The sequence below is a fragment of the Cetorhinus maximus genome, chromosome 14, assembly GCF_964194155.1.
Source record: "Cetorhinus maximus chromosome 14, sCetMax3.hap1.1, whole genome shotgun sequence".
Lineage (NCBI taxonomy): Eukaryota > Metazoa > Chordata > Chondrichthyes > Lamniformes > Cetorhinidae > Cetorhinus > Cetorhinus maximus.
In genome coordinates, this window is record NC_135892.1 from 20,029,742 (window position 1) to 20,049,942 (window position 20,201).

The 20,201-nt window shown below is 44.1% G+C and overlaps 1 protein-coding gene across 1 annotated transcript in view; it reads right to left on the reverse strand.

Annotated features, from left to right (window-relative positions):
• The window catches only part of LOC144690022 (androglobin-like), a 162,919-nt gene that overhangs the window by 104,358 nt on the left and 38,360 nt on the right, over window positions 1-20,201 (reverse strand). The window contains exons 3-5 of the mRNA XM_078557553.1: window positions 11,533-11,625; window positions 9,456-9,527; window positions 1,954-2,154 (exon numbers count right to left, since the gene is read on the reverse strand). Of these exons, the coding sequence (XP_078413679.1) occupies window positions 1,954-2,154; window positions 9,456-9,527; window positions 11,533-11,625 (366 nt within the window). The remainder of the gene's footprint in view (window positions 1-1,953; window positions 2,155-9,455; window positions 9,528-11,532; window positions 11,626-20,201) is intronic.

Sequence of the window (20,201 nt, forward strand, 5' to 3'; positions counted from 1 at the left end):
CACCACTTGGATGCCCAGAAATTAGTGTGCTGCATGGCTGCCCGAAACTCCACCCAACTCCGCCCCACTCCACCTGACCGATTGGCTGCAGCTTTGTCCACTGGACTGCATGCTGTGCTCTCAGCTCAAGCACAGGCATTCTCCTAACCCCCACTGCAAGGCTGCACTGTTAGCTTGAACCATGAGGGAGACTGGTCCAAACCTGAATGATGACATTGCAAGGGGCTGTGAGCGCCTCCACCAGTGACTGCTCCATGACCAGCTTTCGCAAGGAGAATGTACAATGAGCGCAGGCGTCCAATTGTTTGTTTGCAGTCTGTGCCCAAGGGGTGAAAAACTCTGGAGCATTTGGTAGAATTTTCATACCTCCATGTTGCTTGAGTGGTCAGATAAACTAGAGGCCTGACTCCAAGCATGTCAACGTGGCTGCGCCTGAACTGTCTCAGCTGTGGGGGAATGGTCACTTTATACAAGGTTTCCCTTATGTGTGGCCGCTTCCCTCCACCCTCACCCCCCTACCCCCACCAACCCCCTCACGTGCTTGTGCACCACCACCAACCACAGGGCAGCCCTTGCCCCACACCACCTCCCCCAACTCGCCTAAACCGCAGGGCAACTTTTGCTCCCCCTACCCTCCAACTTGCCTCAACCGTAGGTCAGCTCTTGCCCGGCACTGCGCTGTCAGCCAGCCGGGAAAAACTGACTTGCCTGTGCCCTTGCCTGAATGCGTGGCGCCTCAATCTTGAGGTCCAACAGGCGACTCTCACAGAGCGCTGCACAACTTTAGTTTGCATTCACCTCCGAGTTCCCCTCAAAGTGCAGCTCACAAGATGCACACCTTACACATCCTGTTGTGAAACACATTGGCGTGATTGTGCTCAGATCATCCAGTGTGGGGGGACGATTCTGGTGAGCTGAGCTTATAATAATATGCATATGTATTACATTGAAGTTCCTGACGTCTGACGGTGGGAAACGCGGCCCACCATTGACGGGCAGAGCGGACAATTGCAAACTGGTTTCATGACGTTGTGAAACCGATTTTTGGTGTTCCCACCATATTATCCGCTCACGCCGCCAAGCACGCCCACCGCCAACGGGAGTGGACGATTCCGTCCACAGCATCATATATCAACTCATTTAAAAGGTGGGTGGATATGCATCTCAAGTGCCCTAACCTGCAGAGCTACAGACCAAATCCTGGAAAGTGAGATTAGGCTGGGTGGCTCTTTTTTCGGCCGGCGCAGGCATGGTGGGTCAAGTGGCCTCTTTCTGTGCTGTAAACTTTTTATGATTCTATGATTAAGGTCTTCAACTGCTCCGAAACAAACTCAAATTTATATAGAACAGAGTGTGTTTAGCATTAAGAAAGAAGTGGAAGTAAATATGTTTAATAATAAAAGGAAACAGGTTAGCAACACAACAGCACCAAGCCTTTCGCTCCCTTTCTTTTTTAAGAAACTACCATGACTCGCCTTGGATGCCCAAATTCTCCTTTCCATTCCCCTGGGGTGAGACAATCCCACCTTCCCACAGCCCTGCCTCTCAAGGGTCATTACATTATGTACTTTTAGCATATCATACATTAATGCACTCTTTTTCAAATGAAAGAGATATGAACGCACAATGTTACCAAATATTGTGTTTGTCTCATCTCTGCTACCAACTAATTAGTCATTATTCTACACTAATTTGGTAATATTGCAAGATCGTAGACTATTGTTAAAGGTGATTATTGAAGAAATTGTTAAATGATGATGCATTCATTTGTCACTTGATTCCATAGTTAAATCAAAATTCTTAAATGTATTGTTCCACTCTTAATTAACTCTTAATTGGATAAGAAAATGTGTAAACTACCAAGCTAATTTTACAATTTCAAGTTCAAAGGTTTATTGTAACTTTTTTAGTCAAAAAAGGCAGTCTTAAATTTATGATAATTCAAACTCTTACCATCCAGTACAGTCTCACAACATACTTTCCATAACTGTTGTAGAGAGGTATGTGTCCCCTCATGGCCTTACAAAGGGCATATATATGATCCCAGGGCTTCCAGGGAGGTCCTGTTGACTCCAGCAAGCTCTTATCATTTAACTTTGTGTCCTGACAGGTGACCCAGAGCATAATGATTTCACTGATAATCCATCGCATTAGCTGGTGAAGATAAAACAAGAGGAAATCACTGCAACACTTTAAAATAGCAGGGGCATTATTGGAATATTTGTACTCCCCCTCTCATAATGCAACCCATTGTTTTATTTGTCTTTTTTTAATTGAAGTGTTTATAGTAACATAGATTTATAAATCTAGGAGTTATTTTTTTCTGTGGAGGTGAGGTAGCGTACAGATTAGTACATGTTACACTGTAGTCTTTCCCTGCGTTTGCATTAATAAACTTTTGCCAACTTTTGTCTTGACACCATTAACTGCTTCAGAGAGTATGAAGGTGTAACAAATACTAATCCACTCCCCCTTGCTTGAAAGTGCCTTAATTGCAGAGTTACTCTCTAAAATTCCTGAGGATTGACTTTTTGCAAAAGTCATTAATGATTTAAATGTATTGCAACAAAAGGAACAGGAAAGGCGAAAGAGACAGAAGCAGGATATGGGGCAATGGGGTGACTGAGGCAAAGGCTGCCCTTAAAGAAAGAAAGATTTCCATCTACACAGTGCCTTTCACAACCCCAGGATGTCAGGACTTCCCAAAGGGCTTGACAACCAATAAAGTACTTTTGAATTGTTGTCACTGTTTAGTGTTTTTTTAAACTCGTTCATGGCATGTGAGCATTACTGGTAAGGCCCATCCCTAACTGCCCTTGAGAAAGTGATGGTGAACCACCTTCTTGAACCTTTGCAGTCCATGTCATGTAGCTATACCCACAGTGCTGTGAGGGAGCAAGTTCCAGGATTTTGATCCAGTGACAGTGAAGGAACAGCAATATTCCAAGTCAGAGTGATGTATGAATTGGAGGAGAACTTGAAGATGGTGGTGTTCCCAGGTGTCCACTGCCCTTGTTCTTCCGGATGGTAGAGGTCACGGGTTTAGAAGGCGGTGTTGAAGGAAGCTTGGAGTGTTGTTGCAGTGCACCTTGGTAGATAGTACACAATACTGCCACTGTGTGCCGTTGGTGGAAGGAGTGAATGTTCAAGATGGTGGAAGGGGTGTCGAGCAAGCAGGTTGCTTGAGCTTCATGGGTGTTAAAGGAGCTGCGCTCATCCAGGAAAGTGGAGAGTATCCCATCACACTTCCAATTTATACCTTGCAGATGGTGGATATGGAGAGTCAGGAGGTGAGAGCTCACCACAAAATTCCCAGCCTCTGACCTGCCCCTTTATCCACAGTATTTATATGGCTGGTCCAGTTCATTTTCTGATCAATGGTAGTCCCCAGCATACTGATGTTGGGGGATTCAGAGATGGTAATGCATTGAATATCAAGGGAAGATGGTTAGATTCTCTCTTGTTGAAGGTGATCATTGCCTGGTACTTATGTGATGCAAATGTTACTTGTCACTTATCAGCCCACACCTGAGTGTTGTCCAGGTCTTGCTGCATGCAGGCACAGTCTACTTCAGTATCGGAGGAGACACAAATGGTACTGAACACTGCGCGATCATCAGCAAACATCCCCATTTCTGACTTTATGATGGAGGGAAGGTCACTGATGAAGCAGCTGAAGGTGGTTAGGCCTAGGACACCACCCTGTGAAACTCCTGCAGCAATGTCCTGGGCCTAAGCAACTAGCCTAGAACAACCACAGCTATTTTCCTTTGTGCTAGGTATGACTTCAACTAGTGGAGAGTTTTCTCTCTGATTTCCATTGACTTCAATTTTGCCAGGGCTGCTTGATGCCCTACTCAGTCAAATGCTGCTTTGATGTCAAGGGCAATCACTCTCACCTTATCTCTGGAATTCAGCTATTTTGTTCAGGTTTAAACACAGATTGTAATGAGGTCTGGAGCCTAGCCCTTGGGAGAACTAAAACTGAGCATTGATGAGTAGGTTATTGCTGCATAAGTGCCATCTGATCGAACTGTCAACAATGCTTTCCATCATTTTGCTTCATGATGGAGTCTAGGCTGATAGGGTGGTAATTGGCTGACTGGATTTTTCCTGCTTTATATTGGCAGGACATACCTTGGCAATTTTCCACATTGTCAGGTAGATGCCAGTGTTGTAACTGTACTGAACAGTTTTGCTGGGGGGGCGAGTGGTTTATTCTGGACATGTTTTCAGCATTACAGCGGAATGTTGTCAGGGCCCCTATCCAGTGCTTTCAGCCGTTTCTTGATATCCCGCAAGTGAATCAAATTGGTTAAAGACTGACATCTGTGATGCTGGGCACCTCAGGAGGAGACTGAGGTGGATCACTGACTCAGCTCTTCAGGCTGAAGATGGTTACAAATGCTTCAGCTTTGTCTTTTGCACTGAGGGGCTGGGCTCCCACGCCATTGAGGGTGGGGGTGTTTGTGGAGCCTTCTCCGGTTAGTTGTTTAATTGTACACCACCATTCATGACTAGATGTGGCAGGACTGCAGAGCTTTGAATTGATCTGTTAGTTGTAGAATTGCTTAGCTTTGTCTATAATATGCTGCTTCTGTTGTTTAGCATGGATGTAGTCCTGATGTAGTTTCACCAGGTTGGCATCTAATTTTTAGGTATGTCTGGTGCATTTCCAACTCTCCTCATTGAACAAGGGTTGGTTCCTTGGCTTGATGGCAGTGATAAAATGGGGATATGTCAAAAAATGTGGTTATAGTTGAGTTATGGTTGGATACAATTGTGCAGCTGCTGCTGATGGCCCTCAGTGCCTCGTAGAAGCCCAGGTGTGAGCTGCTATGATGATTCTGGATCTATTTCATTTAGCACATTGGTAATGCACATAACACAATGGAGGATATCCTCAGCGCGAAGATGGGACTTAATTTTCAAAAGGACTGTGTGGTTGTCACATCTACCAATAACGTCAATCATCTGCTATGGGTGGACTGGTGAGGAGAAGGTCAAGTAGGCTTTTCTTTCTTGTTAGTTCTCTCACTACGTGCCGTAGGCCCATTGTGGTAGATGTGTCCTTCAGGACTTGGCAAGCTCTGTCAGTCCTGGTGCTACTGAGCCACTTTTAGTGATGGACATTAAAGTCCCCCTAGGGTTAGTCTGTGTTCAGCATTTTCAGATGGTAGGTCTTGGTTCAGCAGTATCACCCTGTTCGTGCTAATGAGGTTGCTTGATTTTTATATCATCATGCTAGAAGCAGAGATAGGTTGTAACACTGTCGGCCTGATTTCACAGCAACACACAAAGCCCTGAGTCCACTCCAGGGTGAGACCTTTGCTGTAGCTGATGCTGCTTAGATAAGACAGGTCTGGATTTTCCAGATAAATTTAGACTTGCTGTTATAACCTGCATAGAATACAGTTCAAGCTGGTGACAGGGTGTGTGTCAATCATTTTGACAGGACATCAAATTTTACACAGACTGAGAAACCTGTCACTACATGAGTAAAGGCAGAAGTGCTGCAAAATGAACTTGTCTGGGAACTGAGACGTCTCATGTGAGCCTGAGATTTGTGGTTTCAATTTCAGCACTGTGTAGTAAAGCTTGGATATTTAGTCATTTAAGCACTATGATAACCCCCATTGCTGTGCAGTTTGATTTGACAGCGTACTTCAAATTGTAAAATTTAGGTACATATATTTAATTAAAAAAAGGAATGAGTTGGCAACAGTTATCTAATCTCAGGATGAAGTTATCACTGGAGTTTCACCATTGGAAACTTATATTTATCTGAGCCCAAGTCTGTTGCCAGCATTGTGAGTGTACACATGCCAACTGCCAGCTGACAGTCAAACTTCCCATAGCATTATGTTCTTGTCAGTATGTGTGAATAAAAATCGGCATTTGTATTGGCTCATGTACCCTGGGAGAAGAATCGGTCCCTGTAAGTTGTTTGTGAACATTTGTGAAGTTCTACCCATGCACAAAATTCTAGATAGTTATGTGAGTGTGAAGAGATCCAAGATTGTGGTTTGAAGCAAGAAGATAGCACTGGCTCTGTACACAGGCTTGATGTGTACATGAGGGAAAAGGAAATAGAGAGATTCCAGGGAAAGTGTTGGAAGAGGCAACTTGAGTGGAAGGAGGCTTATGTGCAGTACAAACACCAGCGTAGACCAGTTGGCCTGATTGTCCTATTTCTGAAATGGAAAAATGATGTAATTCTACTCAATGACCATGTGGTGAACCATACACCTAGCATTTAGCAACAAGTAAGCAATCAACTATATAAACTCATGTGTCTGCTGTGGCTCAGTGGTGGCACCCTCACTTTTGAGTCAGTAGGTTGTGGATTCAAGTCCCACTTGATACACACAAGCATATATAAGCTGGCGCTCCTGTGAAGTACTTGAGGTAGTGCTGCCCTGTTGGAGGTGCCATCTTGCAGATGAGATGTCAAACTGGGGTCCTGTCTACCCCCTCAGGCGGACGTAAAAGATCACATAACACTATTTTGAGATATTCACGCTACACCGTAAACGTTGGTGGTTAATTAAACAATTAACCAGAGGAAGAGGCTCCATAAACATCCCGTTCCTCAATGGTGTGGGAGCCCAGCATGTCATTACAAAAGACAAGGCTGAAGCTTTGAAACCACCTTTGGCCAGCTGTGTTAAGTGGATGATCCAACTTGGCCTTCATCTGAGGTTCCCAGCATTACAAATGTTGGTCTTCAGCCAAGTCTATTCAGTCCACATATCATCAAGAAATGGCTGAATACACTGGATACAGAAAAGGGTTTGGGCTCTGACAACATCCCAGCTGCAATATTGAAGACTTGTCTTCCAGAACTAGACACACTCCTGGCCAAGCTGTGCCAGTACAGCTCAACACTGGCATCTGTCCAACAATGTGGAAAATTGCGCAGATAGTCTTTTCGAAAAAATTTCTGACAAATCCAATCCAACCAACTACCACTCCATCAGTCTACCCTTAATTAACAGCAAACTGACAGATGGTGTTTTCGACAGTGCTATCAAGTGACACCTACTTAACAATAAACTACTCACTAGTGTTCAGTTTGGTTTCCACCAGGACCTCTTGGCACTAGACATCATTACTGCTTTGGTCCAAGCATGGACAAAAGAGCTGAATTTCAGAGGTGAGGTGAGAGTGACTGCCCTTGATATCAAAGCAGCAATTGATTGAGTGTGGCATCAAGGAAACCTTACAAAATTGAAGCAAATGGGAATCAAGGAGAAAATTCTCCAATGCCTGGATTCATACCTAACATAAATTAAGATAGTTGTGGTTGTCGGATGCCAATAATCTCAGCCCCCAGATACGGCTGCTACTCAGTGTAATGTTCTAGGCCCTTAGTTGCTTCATCAATGACCTTCTCTCCATCATAAGGTCAGAATTGGGGATGTTTGCTGATGATTAGTGTTCAGTACTATTTGCAATTCCTCAGATTTTGAAGCAGTCCATGTTCGCATGCAGCAAGACCTGGGCAAAATTCAGGCTTGGATTGGTAAGTGACAAGTAACATCTGCGCCACAGAAATACCAGGTAATGACATAGAATCACAGAATCGTTACAGCACAAAAGGAGGCCATTTGATCAGTTGTATCTGTGCCACTCACCGTGGAGAAATTCACCTGGTGCCACTCCCCCGCCTTCTCCCCATAGCACTGCACATTCTTCCTTTTCAGATAACAATCCAACTCCCCCTTGAATCCCTCGATTGAACCTGCTTCCATCCCACTCTCAGAAAGTGCATCACCGACAAGAAAGAATTTAACCATCTTCCTATGACATTCAATGGGATTACCATTGCTGAATTCCGCACTATCAACATCCTGATCAGAAACTTGACTGGACTAGCCACACAAATATTGTGGCTACAAGAGCAGATCAGAGGCTCGGAATTCTGCAACCAGTAACTCACCTCCTGACTCCCCAAAGCCTGTCCACCATCCACAGGACACAATCTAGGAGTGTGGTGGAATAGTTTCTACCTTCCTGGATGAGTGCAGCTCCAACAACACTCATGAAGCTTAACAACATCTAGGACAAAGCAACCCATTTGATCGTCATCCATCCACCGCCTTAAATACCAACTTTCTCCATAACTGGTGCACATTAACACAGTGTGGACCATCCACAGGATGCACTGCAGCAACTTACTGAGACTTCTTCGACAGCAGCTTTCAAACTCATGATCTCTACCATCTAGAAGGACAAGAGCAGCAGATACATGGGAACACCACCACTCAAGTTTCCCGCTAAGTCACACACCATGCTAATTTAAAACTATATCTCTATTGCTTTACTATCGCTGGATCAAAATTCTGGAACTTCTTTCCAAACATCACTATGGGTGTACCTACACCATTTGCACTACAACGGTTTAAAAAGGTAACTCACCACCACCTTCTCAAGGGATGAACAATAAATGCTGCCCTTGTGCACAATGCTCACAATGCAAAAATCAAGAGATTTTTTTTTAAAAAGTAAATAAAGCACTAAGAAAGTTAAATTTGGATAAATGTGAAGTTCCCAGCCTTAGGTGACCCAATGAACATGAAACTAGTCATTTTTAGTTATGTTTGACATGCTAATCTTCCTAAGGGGTATTCTAGCACAGCTGGTTTCATAATACTTCCGATCGGTGATAAAATGTTGTCCTTTATCTTGGAAAACTAAGAAAATAAAAAGGGTTGTTAAAAGTACTTATGCTGCCTAAAAATGGGCTCTTGTAGAGGCAGTGGATATGAAATTCTCTGTCAAAAATTTTACATGAGATTCTGTACAATGGATATAGTGAAGATAGTATACCCATTGGACATTATGTAATCGTTCCTTTTTAGATAATGTACATGCTACTAAAAGTGAGAGTGAGAAATGGTTACAGATCAATCTTGCTGGTTTGAAATAAATGCTGGAGAGAAAGGCAATCTCTAAAACTAAATAGATGGATGCAAGTTATAACTGTCGTACTGTTTTATAAAAAGAAAAGAAATTGCTAGGGGTCCTTGAGAAGGGGCGCCAGACAATGTAATGCTTTGTAAGAATATGGAGATCTTTGATTTAATTTGTTTTGAAATTGTGTTTGTATACATAAACTCTGCTTTTTTTATTCAAAGATAAGGGAATCTGTTAATTGTATATTAATTATATGTGGTGATGGACATTAACAAGTGATTCACTTGTGTCCCTATAAAAAGAAACAGATTGAAACGTTGGTTGTTGGATGGGGAGGTGCAAGTTTGTATCTCTTTAAATTAATACTTATAAAGTTGTAATAAGATTGTCTCGTTCTAGCCTTCACCAACTAGCTTTCTGGATTATAACAGCATGAACATGACAAGCACCATGCCTTAAAGATATATTACGTCCTTTGTGACTATGAAAGCACGTGTGGTGCAGTGCTCTGTGGGTGATTGCTTGATAACACTCACCTCACTCTCCATAATATGTTCATTAGCAGTCATTAGATCAAATGAGGTTTCTCTCTCAACAACAGCAGGGAGCTGAAATGAATGTAAAATACATTTTTGATTATTTACCAGCTACATCATTTAATCCAGTAGTAACAGAGCAGAAGAATTCCACTGCTTTTTGTATTTAGTTCTGTATAGATTTTTTAAAAAATTACTGGGGTGTCTGTCATATGCAGGAAGCAAATGAATTTATCGCATCAATAACATTTTTGGTAAAAGACCAATGAGTCATCTAACCTACTCTTCAAAACTTGCCATCAAGTCTGTTAGTTTGAATCAAGAGTTAACAGTCTTTTTGAAACATTGCTATGGTGTTTAGTACAACTGCCATGCTGGTAATCAGCTCCACAATTCAATCATGCACTTACTAAATAATTGTTGCCTAAACGTCTCAGTTTATTTTGACAACCTGAACTGCAAACCATGCCCCCTAGTCCTTGAATCCAGCAAACTGTGGCCAAAACTCCTTGAACCCAGTAGCTAACAGGCAAATCATGCCTTCTGTTCCTGGCAGTCAAACCATGTCTCCTAGTCACGGCCTAATACACAACAGCCACACCATGCCTCCTAGTCCTTGAATCCGATACCAGGCAGACAAACTGTGCCTCCTAATCTTTGAACCTAATAACCAACAGACAAATTGTGTTCCCTAGTCCTTGAACCCATTCAGGTTGGCAAGCTGTAACTAGTGGAGTGCCACAGGGATCAATGCTGAGTCCTCAACTATTTACAGTCTAGATCAATGATTTGGATGAAGGAACTGAATGTACGGTAGCCAAATTGCTGATGAAATCAAGATAGGTAGACAAGTAAGTTGTCAAGAGGAGGTAGAGAGTCAGTAAAGGGATACAGACAAGTTAAGTGAGTGGGGCAAAAATTTCACAGATGGAGTATAATGTGGGAAAATGTGAACTTGTCCATTTTGGCACAGAAGAATAGAAAAGCAGTATAAGCCTTTAAAGGAGATTGCAGAACTCGGTGGTACAAAGGGATCTGGGTGTTCTGGTTCATGCGTCACAAAACGTTAGTATGCAGGAACAGCAAGCGATTAGGAAGGCTAATGGAATGTTGACATTTATTGCGAGAGTAATGGAATATAAAAGTAGGGGTGTTTTACTGAAGATATACAGGGCCTTGGTGAGACCACATCTGGAGTGCTGTGTACAGTTTTGGTCTCCTTATTTGAAAAAAATATATAATTATGTTAGAAGCATTACAGAGGTGTTTTGACTTGCGGGGGAGACTAGAACTAGGGGCCACAGTTTAAGAATAAGAGGTCTCCCTTTTAAGGCTGAGATGACTCTCAGAGCATTGTTAGTATGTGGAATTCTCTTCCCCAGAAAGCAGTGGAGGCTGGATCATTGAATTTATTCAAGGCTGAGTTAGACAGATTTTTGATAGATAAGGAAGTCAAGGGTTATGGAGGGAAGACAGGAAAGTGGAGTTGAGAGCACAACCAGATCAGCCATGATTCTTATTGAATGGTGGAGCAGATTCAAAGGGCCGAATGGCCTACTCCTGCTCCAAAGTCCTATGTTCCTAACCCAATATTCAATAGACAACCTATGTACTCTGATATTTGAATATAATACTCACTCGGCAGACAAACCCTGGCTTTGTGAGGGGGAGTTCATGAGGAGGCCCAATGCAGCATTAATGATACCTGAGGTATCCTGTCTGCATCTATCATTACTACAGGACTGGCATTCACCGCCCCCATCACACCCACCTGGACAAGTCAGAAGACAGTTGCATATTCTGCTTCTGTATCACTATGGCAGTTGCCACAGAGCAGTGCTGTCTGCAGCAGGTTGACCTGCAGGCAACATCTGCCATAGAGAAACTCCCTGTTTCTTTTAAGGAAGTTAAAAGAATAAATGGGGGAATACAGAAGCAGTATGAAGTATGTTGAGAGCGTGTATGTCAATTCTATGCTTGGAATGTCTATCTGAGAATCCATAAAATAGATAGGTTGGTCACCATAACCTCACCATTCATTCTCAGGTATTACAGAAACAGTGCATGACAGACTGACCTTCTCTTCAATGAATTCATGAGGACGTTTCCAAGTATGAATTTTCAGGGATGGTGGCAGTTCAATCTTCCCCTCCGGGTCTTCAAATAATACCTATGAAAAGACAAGGCATTCAAAGGTACACCAAAGCACAAAAATAATTAATGTTGTAATCTGAGCAAGCAAGAGGAAAACAACACCGAAGTGCTGAAATCTCTGCTTCTTGGCACAATTTAGTCTTCTCTACATTTTAATTACCAAAAAAAATTCCTCGGTTGCAGATTATTTCTCTGATCATCAAAATCGCTGCCACTTGGCTACTTGTTTTGGTTTGTCATTCCTTACTCTTGACTAAAGATTGCTGACAAGGGATGAAATCAGGTTGAGAAGATAGAAATTTTCTTTCAGGAGAATGGCCATTAGCACTCAGAGCAGGTACGGGAGTACAAAACCACATTTAACGAGCATTTGAACATTAAATTATTGTTCTTTTCTACTTCTGGATTTTGTGCTGTGTTTGAGATCTTGTTGGGGGCCGGGTGGTGCGTGGTTGGGGTGGTGGAAGTGGCTGTGTGATCCTTCCCTTGCATGAGTTGTTGAGTTTGTCCTAGCATTTAACACTGCAAATAGTATACCTTTTTAATGTCAAAGGATGTGCTCTTCTGTCCAGCATGATGATTTTGATTGTGCAGTCCTGCTTTTGGACTGACTGCCAAGAAGCACAAGAGTTCTTCTGAAACTACCAACTTCATTTGCTCACTTCAAAAACGTGACAGTCAGCCATTGGCTAGTTACACTTGTAATGTTTCCGTGAAGAGGTAGCCGCATTCCAGGCTGGATATTCGCATAATATTTCTCCCTTGACCTACTTAGGTGACGTTTGTCTAGATTTAGATCATGCAGACTCTAAAAAGGTACATATGAGATTAATGAAGTTAAATATAGTACCTGGCTTTATAAATTACTTAACCAGATTTTGAGACCTTTTCAGATTGAGAGGCAGCTGGGGAAAAGGGAGAAGGTGATGTAAGCGTCGCTATTCTTTGTCAGAAATGGTTGATTCAGCTATGGGGGTGATTCTGAAAGTAGAACTGATCCCACTCTAGCTTATCCATCCGAGTGAATAGCTCGACTGACTTCACAGTAAATTTTCTAAAGCTTTTGAAAATAGGAACTTCTGCCTTTCTGTTGGAAATGCATGCTTAATTATTCTAAACGTTTTAAAAAGAAAATCGTCAGCACCATTTAGCACCTTAATTTTCATGCTTCAAAGGAACACAAATTTGGCAAATTAGTTGTCTCCTCTTTGAAAGATACTGAATTGTCCTCATTACTGTTAAATGTTATATCCTGTTTCAGTAAATTATGGTGAGGGTTTGAGGGATCACAATAATGTTGTACATGCTTTCACCTTGGTATAACAATATCTTAAAATGTCATTTTGGACCATTGCCATGCATTAAAACTGTACTCAAGATAACCCAATCCATTAACTATGCAAAGAATCTGCTCCATTTGCAATCTACAAAGACGTTGGCTGGATTTTCACCATCAAGACAGGTAGCTTGAGTCGGGAAATTTCCCAAGTTCGCTGCATCTGCCTCAGTAGAAAGGACCCCAGATGGAGCAATTTTTTGCTCTGGTTGTGGGGGGTGGCATGATAGAATTGGGCCTGCCCCCGGAAGCAGATCTGAGGTGGGCACAGGAGTTGCTAAATGCCAAGGTGGGCTGGTTCAAAGGCCTGCCTCGATTCACTGGGACTCCTTCCCAGTTGTTGGTTATAGTTTAGACTCTCTAGCCCTCACCTCTCACACCCCCACCCCCCCACCCACTCCACATGCCAACTCAATGCCAACTCAAGATTCCCACCCACCCCATGTCATCTTACAGCACCCATACCAACTGAATGCCAACTAATGCCCTCCACCCACCCCCAATGGCCCTTCATACCATCTATGTCAACTCATGGCCCTTCCATGCCCATTCACCCAGTGTACACTATGTACAAAATCAACAAAGCCTATAGTAACAATAACATGCGTGAAACTGCTCAAAAAACACCCATTCATAATTCTCTGGGGGGAAAAAATTATGTTCCTACAATCTTATAAAAGTGTCGATCAAACAGACCATTGAAGTATTACTAACAGAAGCTTTAACCACTTCACACCTCTTAATTTATTACAAATAAACATTGAGACATTGACAAAAGTGATCACAGAAAAAGTTTATTATAACCACATAAAGACGTAAATCAAGCAAAGTCAACAATTCTCAGCTGTGCAAACTCCCACAGAGTTAATCCTTTGATGATCTGGGCTCTCAGCCAAATTGCAGACTTATCCTGCACCAGCGAAAGGTTAAGACGTTGGAAATTGAGGTAGGATTTCTGCATCCAGGTCCTGTCCACATTTTTTCAGCCTGCCTGAAAATCCGGGCCAATAATTGCCTTTAATTTTATAAGTGTAGAAGCTATCCTACTCACAATGAATAGTTTTTCATCAATATCCCTGCTTCAATGAATTTGTTTTGTAGTTTTAATCTCCAGGAAGTAATGATATTTTTACCTCCTGTTTAAGCAGGAGAAAGTTAGCATTTTATATATAATCCAATAAAGTAATTTACCATGATCAGAGTTAATTCCTGAACCAGACTAAACTCATTTAAAACTGGATAGAGTAACAAAGCTGCACTATTTCTGATCTTTATTCAAGAAATATCTTCTTCAACAAGTTTTTTTTAAACTTAATTAATCATCAAATGTGAGCATCACATTTAGTGTTTATTATGCATCCTTAGCTGCCTTTGAGCAGGGGGTAGTGAGCTGTCTGCTTGAACTGCTGTAGTTTGTGTGGTGAAGATACACACGCAGTGTTGTTAAGGAAGGAGTTCCAGGATTTTGACACAGTGACAATGAAACTATGGTGATATGTGCCCAAGTTAGGATGATGGAGATGGTACTGTTCCTATGCACCTGCTGTCTTTATCCATTTATCTGGTAGAGATTGCTGCTTTGGGAGGTGAAATCTAAGAAGCCTTGGTGAATTGTTGAAGTGCATTTTGTAGGTGTTACATATGCAACCATGGTGCACTGATGATGGAGTCAGTGAATGTTTAAGGTGGGAGATGGGCTGCCAATCAAGTGGACTGCTTTTTCTTAGATGGCGTTGAGCTTCTTGAGTATTGTTGGAGTTGTTTCCATTTAGCCAAATGGAGAATATTGCAAAACACTCCTGATTTGTGCCTTTTAAGTGGTAAAAGAAAACTTTGTGGAGTCATCAGGTGACTCATTCCCTGCAGAATAGTCAGCCTCTGACCTGCTCTTCTAGCTACAGTATTTGCCCAGTTACATTCCTGGTCAATGGTGAATTTCAGGATGTTGATGGTGGGGGATTTCAACAATGGTAATGTCATTAAATGTCAAGGAAGGGCAGTTAGACTCTCTTGTTGGACATGGTCATTACCTGGCACCTGTGTGGTGAAAATATTACTCATTTACAGCCCAAGCTTGGATGTTGTCTCTACCTCCTGTCCCAGCACAGACAGCTTCATTATCTGAGGAATTGCAAATTAAACTGAACATTGTGCAATCATCCACTAACATCCCTACTTCTGACCGTATGATGAATGGAAGGCCATTAATGAAACAGCTGAAATGGTTGAGCCTAAGACACTGCCTTGAGGAACTCCTGCATTATTCCAGGGCTGAGATGGTTGACCTCCAACAACTACAACCATTTCTTTTGTGCTAGGCATGACTTCAGCCCTTAAGGAGCGTTTCCCTAATTCCATGGACTTCAGTTTTACTCGAGCTCCTTGATGTCACACACAGTAAAGGCAATCACTTTTACTTCACCTCATCTCTCTCATGGAGAGGCAGCTCCAGGAACATAATCAGGGGTTTCTAGGGTTGTGCTCAGACCTGCAAGCCCACACATTGGCAGTTTGACCTCAGCAGATCACTGCCAGTATGAGAGATGATGAGTCACCTAGTCACTCTGCTAGGTGTCCATCCATCAATGGTGAGCAGGGAGGTTCAAACCAACCACACACTGGCGGACGAGCTGCATGTCATATTTGCGGGCTCCTCTCAGGGCGCTCCAGACGAAGGCAGCAGCTCCTCTGCCCCTCTACCAGTGCCCGTGGCATCTGATGAGGCGGTGATTTCTGAGGAGTGCCCAGCCATGGCACTGGATGGTCCCTCCCAGACGGTGCCTGCACAGGCTCCACTGGCCAGAGGATGTCCACCAAGGTCATCAGGGCTGACAGGGCATTACAGTCAGTAGGCTGCCTCTAATGCCACTGCCAGCGAGGCGGTGGAGGGTGGGGGCACCAAGACACAGCACTTGCAAGCGGAGGTTTACAGCATTATAAACACAAGAGGAGTTGTCACGGGTGATATTACTTCAGCTGAAACGTGTTCTATGTTCAAACTGTGTAAACATGACCACCATTTAAAGATGTTATTATGGTTCATGGTCTGAATGTGCTTTATATTTCTCATAAGGGTTAGACAAGGGAGTGGCTTATGACAGACGGGAAGGGCTGCAAACTTTATTTCAGAGGTAGTTAGTTGACATAGGGGCCACAGGATGGCCTCATCAGGAATGTTCATTAAGGAGGCATCACCCTTGCCCTCACTTTCAAGCCATGCCTTGGATGCCTAGCTGAATGAACGGAGAATCAAGGTCTACCTGGTCTCCCTGCCTCCCACAAGGTTCATCACTTTTGCAGCCACATCCTCACCCTGGACCTCCTCCGGCTCTTCATCAGGCTCATCAGTTGAGCCGTCCTCTATGGCCAGGGGAGCTGCCTCACTGTCTTCATCTTCCAAAAGATCTCCTCTTGACAGAGCCATATTGTGCAGAGGGCAGCACACAATGATAATAAGCGAGACGCGCTCTGGAGGGTGTTGCAGTTCTCCCCCTAATTGGTCCAGGCAGCGGAACCTCATCTTGAGAAGAACAATGGTCCTCTCAATTACTGGCCTTGTAAAGGCATGACTTCTATTGTACCTCTCCTCCGCTTCAGTCCTTAAGTGTCAGAGTGTCGTCATGAGCCACATTTTCAGGGGATAACCTTTATCACCCAGGAGTCAACCATTCAACCGAGCTGCAGCGACGAAGAGCCTTGGTCCCTGGAAGTGTCGCAGGATGTACACATCATGGGAGCTGTCCGGGTACCTGGTGCAGACCTGAAAAATCTGTGTCCTGTGATCACAAACAATCTGGACGCTGATGGGGTGAAAGCCCTTTCGTTGACGAAGTCATCCGGCTCATCAGCTGTCGCCTTTACAGCCACATGAATGCAATCTATGGCACCCTGGATGCGGGGGAAACCAGCAATTGCAGCAAAGCCCCTGGCTTGCTCAGCCTGGTTGGCATCATCGGGCCGGGAATTATAAAGTTCATCACCCATCTGCACAGAGCGTCAGTGACCAGCTTGATGCAGCTGGGGGCAGCACATTGGGAAACACCACATGGACCTCCTGCTGACCCTTGCAAGGAACTAGAGGTGGAAATGTTCAGGGCCACTGTCACCTTAAGAGCCACTGGCATCGGATGGCCACCGACACAGTTTGGGGCGATCTCTGGACCAATCATGTGGCAAATGGAGGTCACAGTCTCTCTACAGAGGCGGAGCCTCCTTCAGAGCTGGAGCGCAGCTTGTAGACTCTCACTGCAGGATAACGGCATCTTCTGCGGGTCCTTCTGCCTTGCACTTCCTGCTGGCCCTACACCCCACACGGCTGCGCCTCTCTGGGTCGCTCTCTGGGACGCTGCCTGCGGACACCAGCCCTCCTCTCCCTTCTGGACCTCTCCTCCTTAGAGGAGGAGGTCCCTCCAGTGGAGTAGACAATCTCCAATTGTTGGAATACAGATGGCACAGGATAGTGCCCCGCAGGGTGCACTCTGCAGAAAGCCTCTAAGAAAGCTTATAAGCCAAAGTGTCCTCCAGAAAACACAGGAAATGCAAATAACTGTCAGAAAAACACTTACACCTAAACTCCTACTTACTCACACAGCTAAGGCTGTGGTCAACTTTAATCCCACCCTGGATTGAGTTTCACTTAAAAATGGGATGGCTGCCTGGCCATGTGGCCGAGCACTGACTGCGAAATAGCTTGGGCCATATAAAATTTCAATCAATTGCCTTTTTAATGGGCTTAATTGCCCATTTGTCGGCAGGTGCGCTATGGGTTCCTGCGTGTGCCCGCCGACCGTAACATGGTGCAATAGCATGGTTATGTTGTCATGCACGCCTGACGTTTCTCGCGCGAGGTCAGGTCGGCCACATACCCAATCCTGCGACGTAAAATTCTGGCCTTAGTCTGTCAATGGTAATTTTTAGTAAAGACAAAAAATTATCGATAAAATAATGGAAAGATGGACAGGAAGGGGGCTAAATTCTTAACGGGCAATGGAGGAGAATTTGCCAACAATGAATTCAGGAGTATGTGTGAAAATCTGAACATTGTAACAATGCGCACAGCAGCAGAAAGTGCGTTTCGCGATGGGAGATGGGAGAGAAATCACAATGTGACTGACGAAATGCCCCAAAAAAATTTTAGCTGACCAACCAAATTGTGAACTGATAACTGCTCTTGTGTGGGCAGTGCTTGCAAAAAACACACACCAGGTGGTTGGGGGGCTACAACCCCTATCAATTAGTTTATGACAGGAATCTGGAGATTCAATAATATGGGACCATTTCCCAGCTTTGGAGGGAACTTTCATTTGTTCAATTTTTGCAGACCATTTGAATGCCATGCATGCATGCAGGAGAGCATTTATTAAGACTGAGGTTTCAGAAAAAAATCAGGAGAGCTTTGAGGAATTAAATCAGGCCGTCAGAGACGAATTTTGAGCCTGGGGACGTGGTGTATTATAAAAGAGGAGGGCAGAAAGAATGGAGAGACCCATGAAAAATTATAGGCACCGATAGCAAAATGATAATCTTGCAACATGGTAACTAAACTGAGAGAGTACATTCCACTCTGCTTACTGGCACTGATTATGCATTGACAAAACCTGAACAGATGATTGAAACTGAAGATGCACCAGGTACATCATATACATGTTTGCCAGGCCTGTACGAACAACAGATCATGGTAGATAACGTGCCGACTGAGAGTAGACCAAGTGATAGTGGAGATCAGGATAAGGCCATTTATCACAAAGATCAGCTACCAAAAGTTGGAACTAGGGTGGCATAAATGCCAGAAGGGGCTAGTGAGTGGATGGAAGCCGCCATAGTAGGAAGGGCAGGAAAGGCCGCAGGGAAATACAAAGACTGTTTGAATGTATAAGACAAGGGGCAAAATATCAGATCTATGGATTGGCAGAAGGAAGCAAAAGTACAGAGGGCAGGAAACGTAGTGTAAGTTCATTCAGTGGGTCTCCTGGTGATCACAGCCCAAGGAGAAGATCAAAAGCTTGTGAAAGGAAGTCTAGTCACAGGAGGGACAGGTAGTCGAGATAGGGACAGGAGATCTAATAGGGGATGTAGTTTAACAAGAGCAAGGACCGAAGAACAGGTGAGGAGCAACACAGGAAATAGGGGTCCCTACGATTTTTTTTATTTGTTCCTGGGCTGGGCCAGCATTTATTGCCCATCCCTAATTGCCCTTGAGAACTGAGTGGCTTGCTAGGCCATTTCAGAGGGCATTTAAGAGTCAACCACATTGCTGTCTGGGGTCTGGGGTCACACGTAGGCCAGACCAGGTAATGATGGCAGATTTCCTTCCTTAAAGGACATTATTGAGCCAGATGGGTTTCAGATTAAATTCGAATTTCACCATCTGCCATGGTGGGATTCAAACCCAGATCCCCTGAGGATTACCCTGGGTTTCTGGATTGCTAGTCCAGTGACATTACCATACACCATCACCTTCCCCCAAAATAGAGAAGCTGTCATGGTTACTAACAAGTTAGATGGTAAATTGGTAAAGGAGGCAAAACAAAAATAACATGACAGTTTGAGAGAGTTTGGCATTTACCCGGCGGTGCCAGACAAAGGACAACCTGTATTGTCCCATAGATGGTTATGTATGGGGCAAGTACTTTCCGATGGCACATATAATGCTAAGGCCAGACTTGTAGCTCGGGAATTTGAGGAACAACTGGGCGACCAGGAAGTTAAAGTAGACTCCCCAACAGCAGGAAAAGTAAGCTTCAGGATTCTCCAGCCTGGACTGATGGCTGATGAAGATGTCATGGCTGCTGGCAGGAAGACTAGCACACACGTGCAGGAAGCTGTGTGGTTGCAGACCAGCTGAACATTGAGGAAGTCTCATTCGGCGCTCAGTTTGTATCTTGATGGACATGTAGATGCAATCAATGATGCCCTGCACCTGGGGAATCCAGCAATGGAGGTGAACCCCACAGCCCCTCTGTGCCTGAGAGGCTCTATCTGCCTGGAATTGTATGTTCTGCCCAGCTTTCGCAAAAAGGGCTGCAGTGGCCTCCGAGATACAGTGACATGCCCCTCATGGCCATTCTCCATTTTGCATGCCCGCCTAGTTTCAGGGGAGAGCCATGTCAGGCCGCGTTGCCACCTCCATGCACCATGGATGCTCCTGACCCAGCATGCCATCCATGCACTCACACTAAAATCCCAAACTGGCCCCCTAAGAACTCTCAATGACCTCCTAAACCAGCTTAATTAGCCTTATTGCTGAATTGGGCAGG